The following is a 22,180-nucleotide window of genomic DNA, read 5'->3' as shown; positions in this document are numbered from 1 at the left end:
TTTCTTCAGACTGCTTCTGGTATTCATTGACAAGTGTGACTCTGGGTAGCAAATGATCCTTCTTTCTCACTGGTAGCTAGAGCTTCAGTATCAACTCATCTGACAGTATCTACGACCAGAAGCACAAAAACCTGGCTTGCAAGGAGGAAAACCATTGGGCTTTTCAAAATAGCAATTGATTTTTTCAACTGATTCATTTTTCCCCCAGTATTGTGTTGCCCCAGGCTCACTATAATAACAACATTTTGAGATACCTGTCTAGGAAGTACTGTTCTAGATTAATATGGGCCGAATTTCTCTCAAAGCCTTATTCCCATAGAACAGGTAACCGTGAATAAGGATGGACATGACGCACTGATAAGAACCAGCTGCGGTGTGAAGGATGGCAATACATAACACGACCAAAGACAATTGGCTAATCACAACACTGCTGTGAGTGACAATGTCTCTGCTGTGGTTAGCTTTGGTGCCTTCTCCAAGGTAAATTCAGCAGTGACATTAACACCAACATGGGAACTTGGAACACTACGCCTAAGTAATAAAAACAATTGGAACAGAAACATGGCACTACTACTATCTCTTACATTAATGTCGCATAGAACTGACTTAAATTTTTATATTAAGTTTTATTCAAGAAGCATTCATTGTCTATCTACTGGATGCTGTCACATACACAAATGGCTAAGTAAGGTTCCTGACATCTTGTAAGAGACAGAAGAACAAAGTACACCCAACCAGACACATGGGGAGTGAGCGAAAAGGAGATTTTATATAATGGAAATATGAATACAAGCACCTTAAGAAAATACTAGGAGGGTAAAACTGATTCCATCTGCATGCATTCATTAGTCATACTCCTGGATGAAGTTACTTTCAGGTAGTCACATGAGCTTTTAAAATTCAATTGAACCAGGAATTACTACAGATGTCACCAAACATTTGAAAATCATAACCCCAGTTGTTCCTTTTATAATGGCATATTATATCTTTGAAGGGAGGGGCTACTCATCATTGTGACTCCAATATTTTCAGAAAATTTACTCCTGGATGTATGTTAAATATACCATTATTTCTTCTTTTTAAAGCTGTGTACAATGTTGGACTTAAATATTTGTTAGATGTCTGGATTAGAAGGGTGTTAGATCATACTTTGCAACTTTTTTCCTATGGCTACATGATGACATTAAATTACCTGTTTACTCATGGAAAGAAATTTCTTCAGCATTTCTCAGGTGTTTGAACTCTAGAAATTCAACTCGAAGATACAAATCAAGTATTTAGGTTAATTTCGTTGTTTCATTTTTGTTACATTTAACGTCTATATTTTTTATTCAACTATCAATGTATTTTGCTGTCTGTGTCTTGTAGGGTACTTACTCATTTCAAAGGTGTCGAACTGGCTACCTGTTAGTAATAGCCGATTGTGCTTCTGTCCTGTTAGGCTTGGTCCAGCATTGTTTATCAGCTGATTCCCAATGTTCAGCAACTGGAAATGAACCTGCGGAATTTTGCTGAAATTATTGAGGCTGATGAAGTACTTCTGTTTGAGAGAGCTACTTTTTTGGTAAGGACTTTCTGTTCTACAGATATATTTCAAACTGTCTTCTTGCAGTCAGAAACCAACATGTTACTACTTTTAGGAATAATCATTCCCCCTTCACATCAGCAGGTATGTTTTTAGATATAAAGCCATATTTTTCTCAAGTGGTATAGAAAAGCTGCTTTGGTAAATAACCTTGTAGTAATTTGTAAAATTTAGATTTTTGCAGTATGCCTTCTCAGAGACTTCAGATTAGTTCTAGTAATAACTATATAATTAAGATAAAGAGTTCCTATTACCTTCTGACTTTTTTTAAAAAAGTCTTCCTCCCACCCATTTCTCAAAAAGATTGATACACTATGAAAACTTCTAGCATGTAAAATACTCAGTAACTTACTTAAGAGTTCAGATGAGAAGTCAAGCAGGTAAGAGGCATATTGGTAGTTACACTTTTATTAAATTGAGTGTAGCCACAATGTCAGAGTCTGCTGTAGAGCTGTGAGTGGGTGGTGCAAAACCTTGTATTATAAATATATATATTTTAAAGATTTATTTTGATTTTGTGTGTCTGTTTGTGAGGGAAGTTGCCACTTATGTGCTGAGTGTCCATGAAGGCCAAAAGAAGGTATTCAGATTTCTTGGAGCTGGAGATACAGGCAGTTTCATGATCTGCCTGGCATGAGTGCTGGTAACCAAACTTGTGTCCTCTGGAACACAAGAAGTACTCTAATCACTGAGCCATCTCTCTAGCCCAGTGTATACATTTAAAAATAGAAGTAATAGCCTCTGGGTGGTGGTGTAGGCCTTTGGGAGGCAGAGGTAGTGAATGTCTGAGTTCTAGGGCAGCTGGTCTACAGAGCAAGTTCCAGGATAACAACAGAAAAACACTGTCTTAAGAAACCAACAACAACAAAATAGTAACAAAGCTAATTTGTCAGAACACACTGCATAAATAATTAATAAGCTCATTTAATATAAGGCTAAAAGCAGCTCCCAGTGAAGAACTAAGTTTCTGAACCTTACCAGTGTGAGGTGAAGTCAAATGGCTTCATCATTCTGTGCTTGTTTCCTTTTCTGCAAAATAACAGTAATACTGTTTATATCATAGGTTTATTGTATGCATTACAATGGAACGGGGTAATGGTAAGCAGCCAGCACAAACCTTGTTATGTAATTAACAACAGAGGATAGAGAATCTATTCATGTAGTTTCCCCTCTTCTTTCATGAAAATATACTCTTCTTGCTACCTGGTGGAGCCAGGCTAAAGATCCTAACTAGAGTACTTCTCTGTGTCCTCCCACTGGTATGGCTTACTCTCTTACTACTCACCCTAATTGTTTTCAGGCTAATGTTTGTATCAATAAGGAAGTAAGCTGTTCTGTTTGTTTGGATGTATATGGCACAAAACCTTGCTTTAGTAGTATTCCCTTGCCATTACCTACCACACATGGTCATATAATGATAATCCAATGCAGACTCTGTACCTAACAGACAGCTTTTGTTTCTCTCTTTAAAAAAAAAAGCTTATGTGTGATGTACTGAGGGAGATAAACTCAAGGTGCATCTACCTGTTCTATCATTGGGAGAAGAATGATGTCTCAAATACTTGACAGTATGTCAGGATTTCCAAGCCAGCTCTCTGCTGGCAAGTAATATAGATTTTCTTATGCTAGGAATGCACAAATTATAATCAGCCTTTAGGGTACTTTGTTAAAATTGGGAGGTGTTAGGCAAGTATTTTTAGCTGGTGTAAATGTCTGTCCTGAGTACAATTCTTTAATGAAAGTCAATACTTGGGTCATTTAGGAAAGGTTTTTAAATATGACTTCAACAGCTAGTGGTACTGCTTTAAAATTAAATGTTAGGTACTGCTTAAGAGCAGCTGGATATTTTTATTTATTTCTACTTTATGTATACTGTTTTTTAAAGTCATCTTATGAGAAGATAATAAGGTAAGATTTAATGATTGAGATAATTGAGAAGACACCAAATGCCCCTTAACTTAGCCTAGGTTTCTGTTCTGATAAGCATGTAGCTTAGCAATGCAAATCCCCTGAATGATCAGACCTTCACTTTTGTAATCTCGGAACTGACCTTTGTAATCTGGGACTTATGGCTCCTTGTTGCTATTCAGCATCACAAGAAAGTATTGTGCAATATATTCCAAGCCTGGAAAAATTCAAAATATGGCATGTACTGAATGTGTACTGCTTACTTACCACGGTAAGTTAAAAGTCATGTCATGATGAGTCAAAAATCGTCTCTAGAGAATACACAGTGATCTAATAAAGTTATGAGTAAATGACTCTGGGTAGGTTATCTAAATAAATATGGAAATTTTTGGCAAGGATATGGCATAAATGGCAAGAAACAGGATAACAACTCAGTTCTTAACCAGGAGAGGAGATGCCTACGATTGGGATGTAAAGTGAATTATTAATTAAAAAAGTAGGATGAGTAAAGGACTGATTTATATATTTGTTTGTTTATTGGTTTTCGAGATAGATGTGTAGCCCTAGCTGTTCTGGAAGTCACTCTGTAGAGCAGGTTGGTCTTGAACTCAGAGATTTGCTTGCCTCTTCCTCCCTAGTACTGGTATTAAAGGCCTATGCCACGACCACCCTGTTCTACATGTCTGTTTTAATTAGTAATAGTGATATGAGTATTTGCATGAATTTAAAAAAATATATCTCTTTTCACAGGTGATTTCTCATTATCAGTGTAAAGAACAACGTGATGCCCACAGATTTGAGAAAATCAGCAACATTATTAAACAGTTCAAGTTGAGCTGTAGGTAAGAGACTTTTCTACATGAGAACTGTTCATTTCTGGGTAATATCTATCATTTTTGAAACTTAAAGAAACTGTAGTTGACTACATTTATGTTTATACTAGTTTAATCAAATAAGAAATTGAGTTCTTAGGGAGCCTACTGAAGTGTAGTCCGTTGTCCTTTTAGTATAAGCATAATAGGCTCATATTTTGAACATGAAAAGTAATTGAGCAAGGATATTATGTTCTTTATGAGGACTTCAGGGAATAAGTTACTAAATTCAGGAGTTTTAAAGAAAAAAGAACCCAAATGCACAGACTATGTGAACTAAACTGGTACAGAAGTATATAAAAAATAAGCAAGTCAAGTATCTTTTTGAAAATGTTTGATACCGTTTGGGAAATAAAAATAGAATATCCAAGAAAGTTTGGAAAAGGAAGGGGGAATATATGACTTGGTAAAGTAGACAACCCTGCATTTTAAAAAAGGAAGCACTGTTGCTAAGAGGGAAAGAGTGCAAGACTATCAACAATATACAAGTAGAAGAGCTGAAAGTGTTAGTATGGGGGGATAAGAGAAAGGTATAGAAATAAGGTTAGGTGAGAGAAAAAAAATTATCAGTAGAAAGAGTGAGCAACTAGACAGGAATATACCAAACTGCCTCCACTCGAGCCTAGGGCACTAATAATACCAGGGAGAAACTGTCCCCTCCTGAGCATGAGTGTCAGTGATCTGGAGATACACAGGCTTTGAAGACACAACTAAAAACTGGATACACCATGAGCAAGACTCCCAGGGATACCAGGTTAGAAATACAACAAGGGAGTATAATTCAAGAGCCTCAGAGTGACTAACCTGAAGGATAAATGGAAAGCACTACTGCTAGCATTGCTGGCATAAGCAACAACATGGTAATGCAAAATTATGCTGAACCTTTAGTGCTGTTATAGATGCACACAAGGTTTTTTGGGCAAGATGTATAGGACATTAGCAAATAAACAGCAGGGATCTAGGTTCTGACATGCTATGACAGAAGTAAATACAAGTATAGACCCTCTTTCCACATTCTCTCAGAGTCTCAGACTCACAAAGCTCGTGATGGAAACTGCAATCAAGAATAACCCAGAGGGAAGGCTGTAGCTGATGTGTATTGTTTCAGACTGGGAAATTCCTTCAGAAAGCAAATTCTTACAACAGGGAAGACATAGCTGTATGACTTGTTTAAACTGCAGAGACTAGCAGCTGTCTATCTACAGAAGAAAATAACAGATAACCAAACTGGGAAGGAACTATATATATGCCTTAAGAAGAAATACTAACATTATAATAATTGTTGTCTCATTTTAGTTATATACTTATTAATTTATATGTTTTCAACTTATATCTTGCAAGGAAAAAACCTTTATAACTATCCTTCCTTTTTTGCATCTATTCTTTGTTTTCTCTGTTTCTCATACCTGTAACTCTGTACTTTTCCTTTTCTTATACTTGATTCCTTCCTTTCCCCTTTTTACACCCATTCCTCTTTTTTTACTTTTAATTACTAATAACCTTACCTGTAAACACCTAAAATACATTTCCCCATAGGACCCTAGTCCCTTTGTCTTGAACCTTAAAGACACAAGTGAAAGGCAGAAGGGGATTTTACAGCATGATAACACCAGAATTTCTGTCAAAACTTTCTATCTGTTACTGGGTTGGCTTCACTTACTAAGTAATTGTGAGAAATACAGACAAGTGAAAGAAGATCACCACAATGGCTCACATAAAATAAATCAGTAAAGAAAAGAAACAGAAAAACTAGAATCCGCAACCCAGCAGATACACAAAACACAACAAAGTATCACCAGAAAGAGAGAATGAGCCACTGTGACACTGAGCTCATGTGTACATATGTTCACAATTCCTCCATACTGGAAACAAAAGATAGTGAAATACCTGAAATTCCAGAAAAAGATCTCAAAGTCCTACTTTAAAAAAATAACAGTGTTCAAATAGAGGACTCAAATAACCAAGTGGCTGAAGTGAGGAAATCAATTAATTCAGGACCTAGACACTAAAGCTATCAAAGATAGACACTAAAGCTATCAAAGAAGAGGAAAAGTCAGCATTGTGGATGCAAGGTGCAAAAAAAACCCAAACAAATAAAACAAAAACAAATGTATAGAAAATATTCATTAAGGAAATTGAGATTTTGAAAAAGACCCAAACTAGACTCCAGGAAATAAAAGAATCTATCAAAAAGCACAATGGGAAGAATCATTGTCATAAAAAATGAAGCAGAAAAAATATTAAAATTACAGGACAAAATGCACTCAAGTATATATAATGGAAAAAATTAGCATAACCAAGACCAAGTCCTAATGAGACCTGATAGACTAGGATCAGAAGGAAGGAGAGGAAGACCTCCCCTATCAGTGGACTGGGGGAGGTGCATGGGTGGAGAAGAGGGAGGGAAGGTGGGATTGGGAGAGGAGGAGGGAGGGAGCTATAGGGGAGCTACAAAGTGAATAAACTGTAATTAATAAAAATAAATTAAAAAAAGAATTCTTAGGATATATTCAAGAACCCAAACTTTAGAATCTGAGAGAAAAGCTAAGATAAAATGTTACGGCCTCAGATTAGATAGAAGGCTCTGTGGTTAGGAGTACTGAGTTCAGTTCCTAATATCCACATGGTGTCGCACAACCATCTGTAACTTCAGTTCCAGGAGATGTGACGTCCTCCTCTGAACATGGGTTCACATTGTGCAGACATACATTTAAGCAAAACACACATGCACATAAAATAAATAAATCTAATTTTTAAAATCATAAAGGTATAAGCAGAATATTCAATGAAATTATAACAGAAAAATTCCAAAATCCAAGGAAAAAAATGGACAACCAGAAACAAGAGGCATTTACAACTCCAAGCAGCAGGCATTTACAACCCCAAGTAGCCATGACCAAAAAAGAGCCTTTCTGTGACAAATCAGCCAAAAATACAAAGCAAAGAAACAATACTAAAAGCTGTAAGGAGAATATGCTAACTCACCAAGAAGGCAAGCATCAGAGTAAATGCGTTATCTTTTTTTTACCAAGCTTAAAAGCTGGAAAAACATGTCACGATATATTCAAGCCCTGAATCCAAACAACTGACAACTAAAATTGCCATATCCAGGAAAGCTATCTCTTAAAGTTAATGGAAAAATAAGACCACTTCAAGATAAGCAAAAACTATGGGATTCGTGACAACCAAACCAGCATTTTAAAAATTATAAGAAAGAAAACTATATAACAGGAAGATGCACTCAATCACAAGGTCACAGGAAAGACAAATTGAGGAAACTGTGCAGAAAGGAGAGCTGGGAAGGACCCCATTGTAACTAACAATAAATTAGTGCCATAGAAAATAGTAAGCATTAAACACAATATCTGCAGTTGCTCATTTAACTGCTGCTTACAATAAACTCACCTCAATGGCAAAGAAATCTATAGACATTTAGCCAAAGAATGGAAGTCAAATCCTCAAGCAAATGGAAGCAGAAAACAAGCTGGCACAGCTATTCTGATGTTTGACGGAGTATGCTTCAAATGAAAATTAGTCAGAGGAGATAAATTAGGACACTACATAGTAATAAAAGCAATGAAGTATCAGGAATTTACCACAGTTATAAATTTGTATGCACCAAGTGTTATGACACCTAATTTCATAAAACAAATACACAGGGATAGTAAAACTCAGATGGGTCCTGATACTGGTGATAATTAATACTCATCTTCAGATAGGTTGCCCAAAGTGAAAATTACCAAAGAAATGTCAGAAACATACTATACCACAAATTAAATGGCCTTTGCAAATACCTGCAAACGTCTGGTGTCTGTGGAATGCACATCCTTTTCAGCAGTCCATGGAGCACTCTCGGAATTTGATCACACTATAGGCTACCAAATAAGCTTTAACAAAATAATTAAAATAATTTTTGTATTTTGTCAGATTATAGTGGACCAGAGCACAATGGAAACACAAAGAAATGGTACCGAACATAACATGTTTAAATAAACAATGGGTAATAGACTAAATCAAAGATGAAGTTTAAAAGTTCTCAAAATCAAATGAAAATGATGTGCAACTTACTGCAGTCTCTGTTATATAGCCAAAGCAGTTCCAAGAGAAAAGTTTGTAAGCTATGAATGTTTACATCAAAACTCAGAGATATCTCAAATAATAATGATATACCATTGAGGTCTGAGAAAAACAAGAACTCGCCAGACATAAAAGAAGTAGTGTGTAAGAAATAATAAAAATCAGGGCAGAAGTTAATAAAATGGAGAGTAAGGGCAAAAAAATGCTCCCTTATAAGGCTAAACACTATTGATAAACCAATAGCTAACTAAACAAAAGAAAAATAAAGCATTAAATCAGTAGAACCAGATGTAAATGGGGATCCTGCTGCAGATTCTAATAAAGTCCAGAGGATTATTAGGGAATTCATTGACTAATTCTATTTAAAAATAAAGCCCTGAAAACTATGGAAGGCATAAATAGGCTAATAAACATTTTTAACCTACCTAAATTAAATCAAAAGGATAAAAATATCTTAGATAATATCATGTAGCTAGACTGAAGCACTAATTAAACATCTTCCCACAAAGAAGCCTAGAACGAGGTGGATTCACTGATGGGTTTTACTAAACATTAAGAAAGTGCTAAATCTAACATCTTTCAACCTGTCCCATAAGATATAAAGGGAAGGAAGGAATACTACCAAAATAATTCTATCAAAGAAGAATTATTCCGTTATGAAAACCAGGTAAGAACACACCAAAAATAACCTAGACCGGTTTTCCTAATGAACATAGATGCAAAAATTGTCAAGAAAAAAATAATTGAAAACTAAATTATAGAACTCACTAAAATTATATGACCAAGTTAATTTCATCACACACATTCAAGAGTTGGTTCAACATAATCAATAAGTGTAATATAGTACATAAATGAACATAGGGATAGAGTTCACATAATTATATAGTAGATGCAGGAAAGGCATTTGATAAAGTTTAGCAAACTCTAATGATAAAAACCTGAAAAAAATTCAGAATAAAAATAATGTATCTCAAAATAATAAAAGCCATGCATGTCAAAGCTACAGCCAGCATTACACCAAATGGGGAAAACTGAAAGCATTTCCTCTAAAATCAAGAATTAGAAAAGCGTGCCCACTCCTTCTATTTTATTCAGTATAATGATCAAAATCAGAGACAGAACACTGATCAAAAAGAAAGAAAAAGGATATAGGAAAGAATTATCTGTATTTACAAATGACTTATGTAACTGGATAACTGTTTAATCAACACCTTCAACAAAGAAGCAGGATACTAAACGAACATTAAAAATTAGTAGTCATTATATAAATTGAGCAGGCTGTATTTTTATATTTAGGAATGCACACAGACACACACACAATCAAGGAGGAGGTACATTGTAGAGTTTGGAGGAAGGAAAGAGAAGAAGAAAACGGTGTAATTATATTATAATCTTAAAGATATTTCTTTTAAAAAGTAGTCACCTCCATACAACAATATTGAAGTTACTGAGAAGGAAATCAGGAAAACATTACATTCACAATTACTTCAAAATAAATAAAGTAACCAAAAATTACACCAGATAAAGAAAGTGGAAGACATTTAAAATAAAAAACTTTGAAATCATAGAAGAGGGGGCTGGAGAGATGTCTCAGAGGTTAAGAGCACTGACTGCTCTTCCAGAGGTCCTGAGTTCAATTCCCAACAACCACATAGTCTCTGACAACCATATAAAATGAGATCTGGTGCCCTCTTCTGGCATGCAAGTGTACATGCAGACAACACTGTAGACATAATAAATAAATAAATAAATAAATAAATAAATAAATAAATAAATAAATAAATAAATGAGATCCTTTTTTAATTTTTTTTATAATTCTTAGTCATTTATTTTTGCTATTGACATGTCTTTTTTTTTTATAAGTTACATTTTATTAACTCTGTATCCCAGCCGTGTCCCGATTCCTCATTCCCTCCCAGTCCCTCCCTCCCTCCCTCATCTCCACCGTGCCCCTTTCCAAGTCCACTGATAGGGGGGGACCTCCTCCCCATTCATCTGATCCTGTTTTATCAGGTATCTTCAGGACTGGCTGCAAAGCCCTCCTCTGTGGCCTAACAGGACTGCTCCTACCTTCGGGGGTGGGGAGACCAAAGAGCCAGTCATTGAGTTCTTGTTAGAAATAGTCCCTGTTCCCCTCACTTTGGGAAACCAATTGGTTACTGAGCTACCACAGGCTACATCTGAGTGGAGGTTCTAGGTTATATCCATACATGGTCCTTGGTTGAATGTCAGTCTCAGAAAAGACCCTGTGCCCAGATATATTTGGTCCTTGTGAAGCTCCTATCCTTTCCCCATCAGACTAACTCCCCTTCTTTCTTATGATTGCCTGTACTCTGCCAAAGGTTTGGTCATGAGTCTTTGCTTTGAAAACACTGCTAGTTAGAGTCTTTCAGATGCGCTCAGTAGACTCCTGTCATACGTTCAATGCACATCCCATCTGTCTTTCTAAACGAGGATTGATCATCTTACCCCATGTCCGCTCAATTGATTATCTTTTTTAGGTGTATAGATTTCATTATGTTTATCATATCTTATAGGTCTATATAAGTGAGTATATCCCATGTTTGTCTTTCTCCTTCTGGGATATTTCACTCAGAATGATCTTTTCTAGATCCCACCATTTGCCTGCAAATTTCATGATTTCCTCCTTTTTGATTGCTGAGTAGTATCCATTGTATAAAAATACCACAATTTCTGTACCCATTCCACCGTTGATGGACATCTGGGTTGTTTCCAGGTTCTGGCTATTACAAATAGAGCTGCTATAAACATGGTTGAGCAAGTGTCCTTTTTGTGTACTTGAACAAACTTTGGGTATATACCTAGCAGTGGGTCTGGAGGAAGCACTATTCCTAGTTGTCTTAGAAAGCGCCAGATAGCTTTCCAGAGTGGTTGTACCAGTTTACATTCCCACCAGCAGTGGAGGAGGGTTCCCCTTTCTCCACAACCTCTCCAGCATGTGTTATCGCTTGAGTTTTTCATCTTGGCCATTCTGATGGGTGTAAGGTGATATCTCAGGGTCGTTTTGATTTGCATTTCCCTGATGGCTAATGAGGATGAGCATTTCTTTAAATGTTTTTCTGCCATTCGATATTCCTCTGTCGAGAATTCTCTGTTTAGCTCTGTTCCCCATTTTTTAATTGGATTACATGGATTGCTGCTTTTCAGCTTCTTTAGTTCTTTGTATATACTGGATATTAGTCCTCTGTCAGATAAAGGGTTAGTGAAGATTCTTTCCCAATCTGTAGGCAGTCGTTTTGTTTTGATGACGGTATCCTTTGCTTTACAGAAACTTTTCAGTTTCATGAGGTCCCATTTATTGATTGTTGCTCTTAGAGCCTGTGCTGTTGGTGTTCTGTTCAGGAAGTTGTCTCCTGAGTTCTAGGCTGTTCCCCACTTTTTTTCCAATTGATTTAGGGTATCTGGTTTTATGTTGAGGTCCTTGATCCACTTTGACTTTAGTTTTGTGCAGGGTGATAAATATGGATCTATTTTCATTTTTCTGCATGTAGACATCCAGTTGGTCCAGCACCATTTGTTGAAGATGCTGTCTTTTTTCCATTGAATGGAATTGGCTTCTTTGTCGAATATCGAGTATTCATAGGTGTGTGGATTTATTTCTGGGTCTTCTATGTGGTTCCATTGATCCTCCTTTCTGTTTCCATGCAGTTTTTATTACTGTTGCCCTGTAGTACAGCTTGAGATCAGGAATGGAGATACCTCCAGATGATCTGTTGTTGTACAGGATCGTTTTGGAGATTCTGGGTTTTTTGTTTCTCCATATGAAGCTGAGAATCTTTTTTTCAAGGTCTGTAAAGAATTGAGTTGGTATTTTGATGGGAATTGCATTGAATCTGTAGATTGCTTTTGGCAGTATGGCCATTTTCACAATGTTAATCCTACCAATCCATGAGCACGGGAGATCTTTCCATCTTCTGATATCTTCTTCGATTTCTTTCTTCAGAGACTTGAAGTTTTTCTCAAACAGGTCTTTCACTTGCTTGGTTAGAGTCATCCCAAGGTACTTTATGTTATTAGTGGCTATTGTGAAGGGTGTTGTTTCCCTAATTTCTTTCTCAGCCTTTTTGTCTTTGGTATATAGGAGGGCTTCTGATTTTTTTGAGTTGATTTTGTATCCTGCCACTTTGCTGAAGGTGTTTATCAGCTGAAGGAGTTCTCTGGTTGAATTTTTGGGGTCGCTCATGTATACTATCATATCATCTGCAAATAGTGACACTTTGACCTCTTCCTTTCCGATTTGTATCCCCTTGATCTCCTTTAGTTGTCTTATTGCTCTGGCTAGGACTTCAAGTACTATGTTGAAGAGATATGGGGACAATGGACAGCCTTGTCTTGTCCCTGATTTCAGTGGGATTGATTTAAGTTTCTCTCCATTGAGTTTGATGTTAGCTATAGGCTTGCTATATATTGCCTTTACTATGTTTAGGTATGTGCCTTGTATCCCTGATCTCTCCAAGACTTTAAACATGAATGGGTGTTGGACTTTGTCAAATGCTTTTTTGGCATCTAAGGAGATGATCATGTGGTTTTTCTCCTTCAGTTTGTTTATATGGTGGATTACATTGATGGATTTCCGTATGTTGAACCACCCTTGCATGCCTGGGATGAAGCCTACTTGGTCATGGTGGATGATATCTTTGATGTGTTCTTGGATTCAGTTTGCAAGTATTTTATTGAGTATTTTTGCGTCAATGTTCATAAGAGAGATAGGCCTGAAGTTCTCTTTTTTTTGTTGGGTCTTTGTGTGGTTTAGGTATTAAGGTGACTGTGGCTTCATAGAATGAGTTTGGTAGTGTTCCTTCTGTTTCTATTTTGTGGAATAGCTTGAGGAGAATTGGAGTTAGCACTTCTTTGAAGGTCTTGTGGAATTCTGCGCTGAAGCCATTATTAATTCCACTTTACTCACTTTGCATTCCCCCATAAAACATCTCCCTCCTCCCCTCCAATGCCCCCTTCTCCACCCACACTCCTCCCCAAGTCCGCTGATAGGAGAGGACTTCCTCTCCTTCCTTCTAAACCTAGTCTATCAGATCTCATTAGGAGTGGCTGCATTGTCTTCCTCTGTGGCCTGGTAAGGCTGCTCCCATCTCAGGGGGAGGTGATCAAAGAGCAGGCCAATCAGTTCATGTCAGAGGCAGTCCCTGTTCCCATTACTATGGATTCCACTTGAACACTAAACTGCCATGGACTACTTCTGTGCAGGGGTTCTAGGTTATCTCCATGCATGTATACTTGGTTGGAGTCTGAGTCTCAGGAAAGACCCCTGTGCTCAGATTTTTTGGTTCTGTTGCTCTCCTTGTGGAGCTCCTGTCCTCTACAGATCATACTATTTCCTACTTCTTTCATAAGATTGCATGCACTCTGCCCAACAGTTGGCCATAAGTCTCAGCATCTGCTTTGCTAGTCTGCAGGGCAGAGCCTTTCAGAGGCCCTCTGTGGGAGGCTCCTAACTTGTTTCCTGTTTTCTTCTTATTCTGATGTCCAGCCTCTTTGCCTTTCAGGATGGAGATTGAGCATTTTAGTCAGAGTCCTCCCTCTTGATTAGTTTCTTTTTCTAGGTATACAGATTTTAGTAGGTTTATCCTATATTATATGTCTACATGAGTGAGTATATACCGTGTGTGTCTTTCAGCTTCTGGGACAGCTCACTCGGGATGATCCTTTCCAAGTCCCACCATTTACCTGCAAATTTCATGATTTCCTTGTTTTTCATTGCTGAGTAATATTCCACTGTGTAGATGTACCACAATTTCTGTATCCATTCTTCAGTTGAGGGGCATCTGGGCTGTTTCCAGCTTCTGGCTATTACAAATAAGGCTGCTGCAAACATGGTTGAGCAAATGTCCTTATTGTGTACTTGAGTCTCTTTTGAATATATGCCTAGGAGTGGTATGGCTAGATCTTGGGGAAGCGCTATTCCTAGTTGTCTGAGAAAACACCAGATTGATTTCCAGAGAGGTTGTACAAGTTTACATTCCCACCAGCAGTGGAGGAGGGTTTCCCTTTCTCCACAACCTCTCCAGCATGTGTTATTACTTGAGTTTTTCATGTTGGCCATTCTCATGGGTGTAAGGTGAAATCTCATACTCGTTTTGATTTGCATTTCCCTGATGGCTAATTATTGTGAGCATTTCTTTAACTGTTTCTCTGCCATTCGATATTCCTCTGCAGAGAATTCTCTGTTTAGCTCTGTTCCCATTTTTAAATTGGATTACTTGATTTGTTGCTTTTCAGTTTCTTTAGTTCTTTATATATACTGGATATTAGCCCTCTGTCAGAAAGAGGGTTGATGAAGATTCTTTCCCTATCTGTAGGCATTCATTTTGTTTTGATGATGGTGTCCTTTGCTTTACAGAAGCTTTTCAGTTTCATGAAGACCCATTTATTGATTGTTGCTCTTAGAGCCTGTGCTGTTGGTGTTCTGTTCAGGAAGTTGTCTCCTGTGCCAATGAGTTCAAGGCTCTTCCCCACTTTTTCTTCTAACCGATTTAATGTGTCTGGTTTTATGTTGAGGTCTTTGATCCACTTGGACTTTAGTTTTTTAAATTAAAAAAAAATAGAAGACTGAAGAAAACTCTAGTAGATGTAAGGACCTCTCATGCTCATAAATTGGTAATATTAATATTGTAAGCAACACAAAGATTTATTGCAGTTTCCATCAAAATTCAAATTACAGTCTTCACAGAACTATAAACCAAGTCTAGAATTCATATCTAATCTCATAATCCTGAATATCCAAAGCAGTCCCAAGCAAAATGATCAGTGCTTCAGGTATCACAATTCCTAATCTCAAATGGTACCTCAGAGACATAATGACAAAAATTATGTGATACCAACATCAAGCAGATATGTTGATTAATTGAATAGTATAGACTAGTGGTTCTCAACCTGTGGGTCATGACCTACTTGGTGGTTGCATGTCAGGTAATCTGCTTATCAGATATTTACATTACAATTTATAACAGTAGCAAAATTAGTTATGAAGTAACAATGAAATAGTTTTATATTTGGTGGTAACTACACATAAGGGTTACAGAAGTAGGAAGGTTAAGAACTACTAATCTACAGGCATACTTACACATTCATGTTATTGCTGATCTATTAATAGTATCTTCATAAAAGATCCATTCTTGGTGCCCATCAACAGATTCAAGGATAATGAAGACTTTATGCATATGCAGTATAGAATATTATTTATCATTAGGAAAAGGAAAATTATAAAGTTTGCAGGAAAATAAATGGAACTGGAAATACTATGTTGAGTTAAATAAGCTACTTAAAACAAATACCATATTTTCTCTTATTTGTGTCGTTTTTTTCTTTTTTCAAACTTATTTATTTATTTTTATTAATTGCAGTTTATTCACTTTGTATCCCAGCTGTAGCCCTCTCCCTTGTCCCCTCCCAAGCCCACCCTCCCTCTCTCTTCTCCTCCTATGCCCCTACCCCAGTCCACTAATAGGGGAGGACCTCCTCCCCTTCCATCTGCCTCTAGCTTATCAGTTCTCATCAGGAAAATTTGTGTCTTTCTGTGCAGATTATATAACTAAGAAATGGAACCATGAGAGAGTAGGAAGATATCTTAAGTTTAATTAGGGAAAAGACAGGGAAATGTGATGCACGTGACATGAAAACAGATAGGTGCACTATTTCAGGCGTAAGGGTACTAGCAGTAGTGAGGGAAGAAGATTCTGGGAGAGTGTGGATAAATGAGAACAAAATGAGAGACACAGAGAGTAAAATGTCATAATAAAACCTATTACTTTATATGTTAATTATAAGAACTATTAGAAAATCTTTGGTAACATTTTTTAATATATGTCTAGATTCAAGCCCATTTTCACTTCTGAGTCTACATCAGTCCATATCTTATTTCCTAGTAACTCTTTAAATAAGTTAAGTTATCAGTACGGTTTCTTTGGAAATTTAAAATGTGATGAATTGAAATACAGTACTATAAAAATGTCTAATATAATAAAGAACAACTTATTTTAGTCTTTTCTTCAACCATCATTTCCTTTCTCCCATAGCAAGCTGGCTGCCTCTTTGCAGAGCATGGAAGTGAGAAACTCTAACTTTGCTGCCTTCATTGACATATTTACATCTAACACTTATGTCATGGTTGTGATGTCTGATCCATCCATTCGTAAGTTTGAACTTGGCTGACATAGTTTCAAATTCATATATATTTTTTAAATGCCATAGAGGTAGTACTTTATTAGATATTTTAAAATTATTTTATAGTGGGGCTATTTGCACAATAACACGAAGTTACTTAATCTTACTGAACTGTACACTTAAAAATGGTAGGCATGTTAAAGCATATATTATACATAAGTACATTACTTATGTATAATATATAAACATACACACATACATACATACATACATACATATAAAGCTACAGTTAAAGAAATTAGTAGTGGTTGTAGTATTGATGTTGAATTTTATTTAATAGGCATACATTTTGGGGCTGAAAAATATTTTTCTTCAGGAAAATTTAAGAAAGCAGATTACTAAATTGTTGAGTTTTAAAGAAATGAGAACCCAGAACCCTGAACTTTTAAAAGACTAGCCATGTAACCTGTAAGTTATTAAAAGCTTAACCATGTTGTAGATTACTACATGTTCCACAGCCGCATATTTCTGTTGTGGGCATTAAGGGGCAATGTTTGTATTGCCATATCATGGAAGCCATATCTGCTACAACCTTTATACTAAAGGTTCTCATAGTATTTCCAGAATATTCCCATGTGTTTAACGTATCTCTCTTCTGGTTTTATCTATTTTAGGTTAATATTTGAAGGTAACATCAAATATTGAGGTTTATTTTATTAGTTTCAAACCAAAAGATTGTGAAATTTTATGTTTAGGATATGTGCAAATCTGCTTTAGAAATATTAAACCTTGATAGTGTGAGGCTTCCTGCTTCTGTATTCTGGCATACATTGAAGGATTTGGATCTTTTAATTTATTTGCTTTTACTAGACAGACATTCCTTTGACTGCCCTTCTTACTCTGTTGGGTGTCTCTCTACCCCACCCTCAGCTTCTGCAGCTACTCTGATCAACATCCGCAATGCCAGAAAACACTTTGAAAAGCTGGAGAGAGTGGATGGACCAAAACAGTGTCTTCTCATGCGCTAAACATTGCAGAATATTGTTTCACACAAAAAATTGAAACACTGTTTCTTAATTTTATTGTTGTAGTCATATATGTAGGCTCTGAAATAATGTGATCTTACCACTTCTGTCTTTCTTCTCTGCTCCCCAGTCCTAATGTTTAACTTTGAATGCTATTTATTGAAATAGCTTGAGAAGTTAGGAAATGAGGTGTTCATGAATTTGGTGTAATGTATACGTAGGTGATATATGTTAACTGTTCTGATAACATTACTCTAATGATGTTTTAAGTGCTCTGATAACCTGCTTCTAATAGTTGTGTATGTCAAAGTCCTTCCCAGCACTCTCTTGTATTCATTATCAAATATATACATGTAAGTTTGAAGTATTACTGTTTTCTCAGCATGAATTAAAAATATTCCGTAACTCAACCAGACAAGATGGCTCATGCCTGTAGTCCTAGCATTTGGGAAGCAGAGGCAAGAGGATTACTGCAAGTTTGAGGTCAGCCTGTCTGCATAGGGAGGTCCAGGCCAGCCAGAGATATATGTTAAGATCTTGTCTCAAAAAAAAAAAAATATATATATATGTATATCCAGATATACATATATATATATATATATATTCCTAAACTTCAATTTTAAATAAACTTGTGCTGTTAGGGATTTCAGTGTCTGTGTTTCTTTTTCTTATATCTTAACTTTGCACTAAGAATAAGTTTCACTTATTCTAATAGAGTATAATTTGCTTATTAGGGAAAAGTATAAAATAAAGTTTATTAAAGAATGGAGCCAGATTTTAGCCTCAAGTTCCAGGGAAGACTTTAAATGTCTGATATCTATGATATCTGAATTTTACATTAAAAAAAGAAAAACACAAGAATCCACTGAACAAGATAAATATGTCAATTCAGTGTTTAAAAATTAATTTATCTATAGTGCATGGACTGACTGCAGTTGGAGAAGGTAGATCAGTAATCCGGGCCTAATCCAGGCCTGATCTGGATTGAAAATCTCCAGTGCTGGTGAGATGGCTCAGTGGTAAAAGCCCTCACCACCAGGCCAGACAAGCAAAGGTTGATTTCCAAAAACTATATGGTGGAATGTGAAGACTGTTTTCTACAGGTTGTCCTGTGATCTTTACACATGTGCTCACATATATAAGCATATACACAGAGAGACACACTGAATAAATGAAATGTTAAAAGATTAAAAGTAGTCTACGAAGCAACTAGAGAATGAATGAATAAAATCTGGATGGAAAGTAAGATTTATGAAACTAACAATTTTGAGGTCCAGCAGCGGTTACTATTTTATTTATATATTCCGTAACCCCAAGTGTCATGGACCATAAAACATTAATTAGAATTGCTGTAGCCTCTAACGTTTTTGGTTTTCACTGATATGATGACAGAACACATAGCATAGGCACATGCTTAGGGAATGCATAAACCCCATAGACTTAGCTCATTGTTCCTGTTCTTCATGCTATAAAATGTCTTCCAGTGTTCGGTGTGATGATGTAAGCCTTTAGGTTACGTAAAAAGATATTGACTCAGAAAAAAATAAGAAATAATGTAAGAAAAAAAGAGATAGAAATATCTTCTAGCATCATTTTCCTCTATCTAGGTTTATTTTTTCCAGTTGAGAAATAATTAGTTTTTATTAAGTTGAACATAACATGTTTTTAAGTAGCATGTTTTATGTTACGTAGACTCAAAAGAACTTTATGAGAGTAATTTTAGAAGCTTTATTAATGCATAGAATAAATCTTTTTCATGTAGATATTCCAGACTCTCTTTCCCATTAATATGTAGGAAAATGAAAAGACCAAATGGTCTGTTCTGTGCCTGTTGTGAATCATGATATGACCTGTTCTCATCTTTAGTGTTTAGGATGGAATTTTGAAGGAATATTTGAAAGCTTTCTTTAAATAGGTAGATAGACAATCAAAGCATGCATATGGAAATGTGGATAAAAATAAAATGTAGAGATGTGAAAATGACACAGTGAAGTGTTGCTTTTTATACTACTATGTGAGTAGGATGGGGCAGAGGTTCTCAGACTATGACATATATCACAATCGCTTAGAGATAGCTTGTTAAAAAGCATTCTTAGGGGGCTAACGTGCTTCAGAAGTTAAGAGCACCCACTGCTCTTGTAGAGGACCCAGGTTTGGTACCAGTAACCATGTGGTGTTTTGCAACCATTTGTAAATCAAGTGCCAGAAGATCCAGTACCCCTTTCTTTACATCTGCATTCCCCAGGCACACATGTGGTGTATATACGTGTATGCAGGCAAAACACTCACGTAAACTTCAAATAAAAATTTCAAAAATAAAAAGGGGGGGGCTGGAGAGATGGCTCAGAGGTTAAGAGCACTGCTTTGCTCTTCCAGAGGTCCTGAGTTCAATTCCCAGCAACCACATGGTGGCTCACAACAATCTGTAATGGACTCTCATGTTCAGGTGTACATGCAGGCAGAACGTTGTATACATAATAAATAAATCTTTAAAAAAAAATTTCAAATCATAGATTGCTGTCCCAAACCCGCCTCGAAAGCTCCACTCAATAGGTCTTAGATGGGCCTCATGATGCGGAAGCTGAACCTACTCATCCAGGGACTACATTTTGGAAACCATTGCTTTAGGGAAAAGAAGAAATGTAGATGTGGGAGTAGTTGTGAAAAAACAAAAACAAAAACAAAAAACAAACATGTTTACCAGGCATTATACAAAGGAAAAAAAAAGTTTCACACCACTGGTTCTCAAGTTTGAGATCAAACAGCACTGTTTTAGAAAATAATAATAATAATAATAATAATTTGGAAGTTTCTATTTCACAGGTAATTTTTTACAAATGAAATAGTCATTAGCATAAGGAGAGAGTGGATACTGATTCTTACTGACCTGTCTTCTTTTTTTTTTTCCTTTTTTAACTTTCTCTCAGTTTACTGATGCTATAAAGTATGAAGGGTTAGCCAGGTTGCCAAATAAACACAGTGTTACCTCTACTTAAGTGTGAAGTTGTGTGTTATAAAGAATATCTCATTTTGGACTTTAAGAGAATTCTATGAAATAAGAACTCTTATGACTGTTTCACTTTGCAAGGTAGAAAACTGTTTAAGAAACTTAAGCACAGCCAGGCCTGGTGGTGCACGCCTGTAATTCCAGAACTCAGGGTGGCTGAGGCAGGTGGATCTCTGTGAGTTCGAGACCAGCTAGGTCTACTATGGGAGTCCAGGACAGTCAAGGCTACACAGAGAAACTGTGTCTCAGAAAACAGAAAAAGGAAAAAGAAAAAGAAAAAAGAAAAGAAAGAAAATAAATTTAAGAATAGTTATATACTATTGGAGAAGCTGAGCATTGAACTCTGGTTGTCTAATACACAGCTCATTCACATACCTGAATTTATATGGCCTTCCATATAAATGTATGCCTTCATGTGTGCAACTTGTCTATTAGCCTACCTCTGTATCTGTTATATAACAATGGTAAAGCAAATCTTTCTCACTCCATTTTCCTTGGGGCTTTGCTGAACAGGTTAAGAAACTCCCACAGAGCAGTGATAGCTCATACCTTTAATCCCTGCACTTCACTGGGGAGGCAAAGGTAGATGGTTCTCTGTAAGTTCAAGACCAGTCTGGTCAACATAGTGAGTTCTAGGACAGCGAAACAGAGAAACCCTGTCTTGAAAAACAAACAAGAAAGCAAAAAAAGAAAAAAGAAAAGAAACAAAACAAAACTTCCAAAATAGAAGATGTAAAATAGTGAACAGGAAACCAAAAGGAAAAACACTAGAGCATCGAGGGTTTAGAGCTTCAAGGGCTTAGGTCATACATACCTAAGCAAAACTGCTATCATGAAGGATTATAGTCTCCACTTTACTGGAGCCTTTTAAAAGAAGAGGAACAGCCAGGTAGTGCACATTTGTGGTCCTAGCACTTGGGGAGGCAGACGTAGTTGGATCGATGTGAGTTCAAGGCCAGCCTGGTCTACAAAGTGAGTCCAGAACAGTCAAGGCTACACAGAGAAGCCCTATCTCAAAAAAAAAAAAAAAAAAAAAAAAGAGGAGGAACAATGTGTAACCATTTTAGGTCTCCAATAACAATACAAATACAGCTTATGATTCCCTACTTAAACATCAGGGCTCAGCATTAAAACAAGACACTAATTTCTCACTAACTTAGTTGTAAGCCTTATAATTTTAATCAGAAGATATATGGTTCAAATATCTTCAGAGACACATGAGTGAACAAAACAAATCCTTTGATTCATAGACTTATATTTTAACACAAGACATAGACAATAACCAACTAAGTATGTTATACTGGGAGACAAAATTACTATGAAGAAGATTAAAACAATATTGGAAGACACTGAGGTAGGTAGAATAGTTATTCCAACCTAATTCTTTGAATTTGTCAGTATGTCATGTAGCAAGGAGAAATTAAAGTTACATACATAATTAAAGCCGCTGATCAGCTGTCCTTAAAGAGATGAGATTTTCTTAGATGATCCATGTAACATTAACACATAAGGGCTGTTTAAATTTGTAACAGGAAGGCAGGACAATCCATATCAAGAGTGACTGAGA

General features: G+C 36.3%; 1 protein-coding gene across 2 annotated transcripts in view; it reads left to right on the top strand.

Moving 5' to 3' along the window:
* Positions 1-19,589, top strand: part of Rragb (Ras related GTP binding B) — a 40,739-nt gene extending 21,150 nt beyond the window's left edge. For both annotated transcript variants that reach the window (XM_060375516.1, XM_060375515.1), the window contains 4 exons: positions 1,442-1,564; positions 4,244-4,335; positions 16,494-16,609; positions 17,512-19,589. In XM_060375516.1, the coding sequence (XP_060231499.1) occupies positions 1,442-1,564; positions 4,244-4,335; positions 16,494-16,609; positions 17,512-17,609 (429 nt within the window). In that variant the 3' untranslated portion in view covers positions 17,610-19,589. The remainder of the gene's footprint in view (positions 1-1,441; positions 1,565-4,243; positions 4,336-16,493; positions 16,610-17,511) is intronic.
* Positions 19,590-22,180: the final 2,591 nt, after the last annotated feature.

This window comes from Meriones unguiculatus, chromosome X (genome assembly GCF_030254825.1).
Source record: "Meriones unguiculatus strain TT.TT164.6M chromosome X, Bangor_MerUng_6.1, whole genome shotgun sequence".
Lineage (NCBI taxonomy): Eukaryota > Metazoa > Chordata > Mammalia > Rodentia > Muridae > Meriones > Meriones unguiculatus.
This window is presented reverse-complemented; position numbering and strand designations above follow the sequence as displayed.